At 36.3% G+C, this 4,021-nt stretch overlaps 1 protein-coding gene across 1 annotated transcript; it reads right to left on the bottom strand.

Moving 5' to 3' along the window:
- Nucleotides 1-644: 644 nt before the first annotated feature.
- LOC131151980 (1-aminocyclopropane-1-carboxylate oxidase homolog 3-like) lies at nucleotides 645-3,227 on the bottom strand. The gene is made up of 3 exons (XM_058103521.1): nucleotides 2,503-3,227; nucleotides 1,838-2,159; nucleotides 645-988 (listed from the first exon to the last, which is right to left on the bottom strand). Exons 1-3 carry the CDS (start codon nucleotides 3,030-3,032, stop codon nucleotides 737-739), a joined length of 1,104 nt encoding a protein of 367 aa, XP_057959504.1. The 5' UTR covers nucleotides 3,033-3,227; the 3' UTR covers nucleotides 645-736.
- Between the last annotated feature and the right edge of the window lie 794 nt (nucleotides 3,228-4,021).

The following is a 4,021-nucleotide window of genomic DNA, read 5'->3' as shown; positions in this document are numbered from 1 at the left end:
GGTAAGAGTATACTCTGTGAGCCAGCGAGGATCATGGATGGTGAGAGTTTGCTCTGTGAGCCAGCGGGGACCATGAATGGTAAGAGTTATCTGTGAGCTAGCGAGGACCGTGGATGGTAATGGAGATATATCCCGCGGGTCAGGTTGGCTGAATGTCCAACTGATGCACGGAAGTATCCGGACTTTGCTCTGATCAGCGAGACCTAGGGGCAGAGGACGCTGATCCATAGGTTTGGTGCTGCACCAAGGGGTTCGAAGGACTCGTTGGTGGTTGGAGTTCCTATGTAATAATGTATCTATCTATATATATATATATATATATATATATATATTGTTATAAATAACTTTAAATACACATACTTTTATTTATAAATTTGATTATGGTATTGTAATGTCAGTTTATTTAAATAAACTAAGTTGTGCAATAACTCATTTTAAGATAACTCAAAATTACACACTTGCAATCACGTGCATTACGTACACGATAAAGTTGAACAAATATATATAGTTATGTATACTTTTATTTTTTTTAAATGATAAAGTTGAACGAATTTTATTAAAACTAAAGCAAGTTGACTCAAGCCAGTAGCTTGAGGACACGCTAAAGCCAGTTCTTAAGCATAGCAGAGAAAGCAAATAAAATATGAAAGAAATCAGCCATATGTATACTGATTTTTACTTATTGCATTCCATCACCCGACTTCAACTCTACAGAAATATACATATATTGGATTATTCACAACTTGAAATGTGCTATTGATCGCTTCTTATCAAGGCCTTTTGATTCGTAGTATGCTACGAAGTCTTTCATGGAGGTTTTCCTATATAAAGGGGGGTTATCTTGTGACAATAAGTCCTTAATTGGACTGTAAACCCTCGTCGATGTATAAAAATGTGGACTAAAGAAACATGCAATAGAGATCCTCGGGCCTACACGGTTTGCTAGGACGCGATGCTCTGCGCTTTGAAAATTGTCATTAGATACTAGCTGCAACAAAACAAAAGAAAAAAAATCACATAAACTATTAATAAATAAGTTTTGGCTTTTAGAAAATACTAAAAACATTGAGGTTGGCTCTTTTCCAAGCTTCAATCCCTTTCTACTACAAATTTAGTACCTAAAATGTTGAGTTTGCTTTTAATTCAATTCAACAAAGTCAAATTCAAAGTATGGAATGTACACTATCAAATGCAATTGGTTTGTTCGGAAGTATGAATTTAGGATGTTGAATATGAATTTATAAGGATTGGGAAAAAATTTTAAAATTTTTTTTTATAATATATATATATTTCTAAATCTAGTAAAATTTTTTTTTATAATATATATATATTTCGAAATCTAGACCAATCCAAGCTTAAGAACAAACTTTAAACTTTCCAAATCAAAGGATTAGGCATTTTCTACTTAGAATTGACTTTAGATTCGTGCATTACAGCTGTGCTTTTCACCGCTTAATATTTTAAACACATAATGTCAAAACACTAACATGAATTAAACAATGTGAATCATTCAAAAAGACCCCAACATCATTTAGTTCATGCTATTACAGTATTACTACAAGTAAAACTTGAAATAGTCAAGGCACAAATACTATGCATGGATCTAGAGTCACTTGTTAAAATAAAAAAAAAAATGTTCAGCACTGTGTTTAGTGGTTTGGGATTTGGGCAAGAAAAAAAAAAACATGATATCAATTAAAATTATGTCATACAAAAGTATAAATTTGAATTTGAGAATCAAAAACTATTCTCCGAAATGAATCATGTGTCAAAATCTTAAGCATGTCATTTATCAATACACAGCCTTGAAAAGTGACTTATAAAAGCAAAAGCTTGCCTGCAAAAGATCTCCAATGTTGATGAGAAGAGCTCTAGGTATGGGTGAAACATTGACCCACTGGTTTTCATGAAAGACTTGGAGTCCACCATTTTGATTTTGAAGTAAGATGGTGAGGAAAGTAGGATCAGAATGTTCGCTCGTACCCATGGTGAGTTCAGGCTCGGGACAAGCCGGATAATAGTGACTCAGAATCATTTGTCCCTCTGTGCAGTCCATGTCTTCAAGGTGGTGAGGTTTGAGCCCAAGCGCTTCTGATAATAGCTCAACTACAGTATTTCCCAATCTCCTCACTCGCTTTGAATACTCCATTATTACATCTCTGCATATATATATACATATATATATATATATATATATTTTCATTTAACACCGCAGTGCAAATTAAATATTTAAATTTTTTATAATTTATGCATATTTTTATTTAATTTAAGTTTACATGATTAATTAAAAAGTATTAAAATTTTTAATTACAGATTGTGAAAATAAATAAAAATTATAAAACTTAATTTTGAGTTTCTTCAATTCAAACAATAGAAAACTGACAAGATAAATTTTCGTTTCCATAATATTTTATTAGGATACCAAACGTTAGGAGAGAAGAACAGAACAGAACAGACCAGACCAATCATCCCTGTATATCAATGGAAGGAGCGATTTGTTACCTGCAGACTACAGGCACCTCGCGTGGATCAAGCGGGTCGGGATCCATAACACAAATAAAAGTATCCCTCCAATTCGCAAATCGCGACGAGTACAAGTCGAAGTTGCTAGCAAATCTCACTCGCCTCATCCGATCCCGCGAGTAGTACTCCGCCTTCACCTCCGCCGGCTGATGGTGATTCTCGCGCGCCCTTTCCAGCATCTCTTCCAGTACGCTCGTGGGTATCCCGTGGTTCGCCACCTGGAAAAACCCCCAGCTCTTGGCCGCTCGCCGCACCTCTTCCACTACTTCCGCCCGCCGCTCACCGGTAATTTCTCCGAGGTTTATCACTGGAATCGAGAGGCCGGCGATGTTATCGGAGTTGAGCTCTTTGCCGGCGAGCTCGTCGGGGCGGACGAAGATTCGCGGGATTTTGGTGATGCCGGCGTCGACGAGGCCCTTTACCCCGGCTTTCGTATCGTCGAAGGCCTTTAATTCTGGTAATCGGTCGGAGTAAGATGACAAGTATCGGATGCCGGCGTCGGCGGCCATTTTCTGCACCTGTATTGATCTGTTCAGCTGGGATGATGATAATTGATGGAGGTTATGAGTGAGGGTTATTTTAAAGAATAATCGGGGTGCAGATAATGTCAGAGTATATGTAATGATAAGAGGGAACGTGAGGATCCTGCCAAATCGCCCATTTACCTTTGTCGGGATGCATGATGATTGTTACATAATATAGATAATATATATATATATATATATATATATATATATATATATATATATTTGTCTAGGGTATTTTGGTCTATGTATATATATTATGTTTAGGATTATTTTATTATGTATTTATTTTCTTTGTATCGGAGCCTGATAGCTGAATGAAGGCTGGCGCAACATCTTCTTCTTCTCCTCTCTCTCTCTCCCACTAATTGTAGTTTGTATGGAAGTATGAATCTTTACATGGTATCAAAACGACCGATCGTTTTCGTGTATGTTCGCCGCTAGGTGGTCGTTCGAAACACTTTCTCCGTGCAGACGTCGTCCTTCTGCAGTCGTCGTCATCACCGTTCAGCATTTCCTCTATAGTCACTATCGTCATTTGGAACTGTAGTGTAACGGCCCCAAAAAAAATTATTAATTAATACAAATTATTATTATTAATAATAAAATTAATTAAAATAAGAATTTTAAGGATTTTGGGTACATATATATATATATATATATATATAAGGAAAGAAAAAAAAAGAGGAATCTTAGCGCCTAAGCTTCCTGGAGAAGGCAAAAGAAGGTAAGAAAAAATAAAAAAAATAAAAGTTCACAACGTAGGAATAGAAGGGGAAAAAAAAAAAACTCTCTCATCTCACGCTCTCCACTCCTCTTCTCTTTACGATTTCGCGACGGCTTCTCGTCCAATTGAAAATCCGAAAATGCCACTAGACACCATTTTTCGCTACCGACATATCTACCGAAGTGGATTTATCGTAAGAGCAACGTGAACATATCTCTTGGAGTAAGGCAAATTCTTATTATTACCT

This window comes from Malania oleifera, chromosome 3, assembly GCF_029873635.1.
Source record: "Malania oleifera isolate guangnan ecotype guangnan chromosome 3, ASM2987363v1, whole genome shotgun sequence".
NCBI classification, from domain to species: Eukaryota; Viridiplantae; Streptophyta; class Magnoliopsida; order Santalales; family Ximeniaceae; genus Malania; species Malania oleifera.
This window is presented reverse-complemented; position numbering and strand designations above follow the sequence as displayed.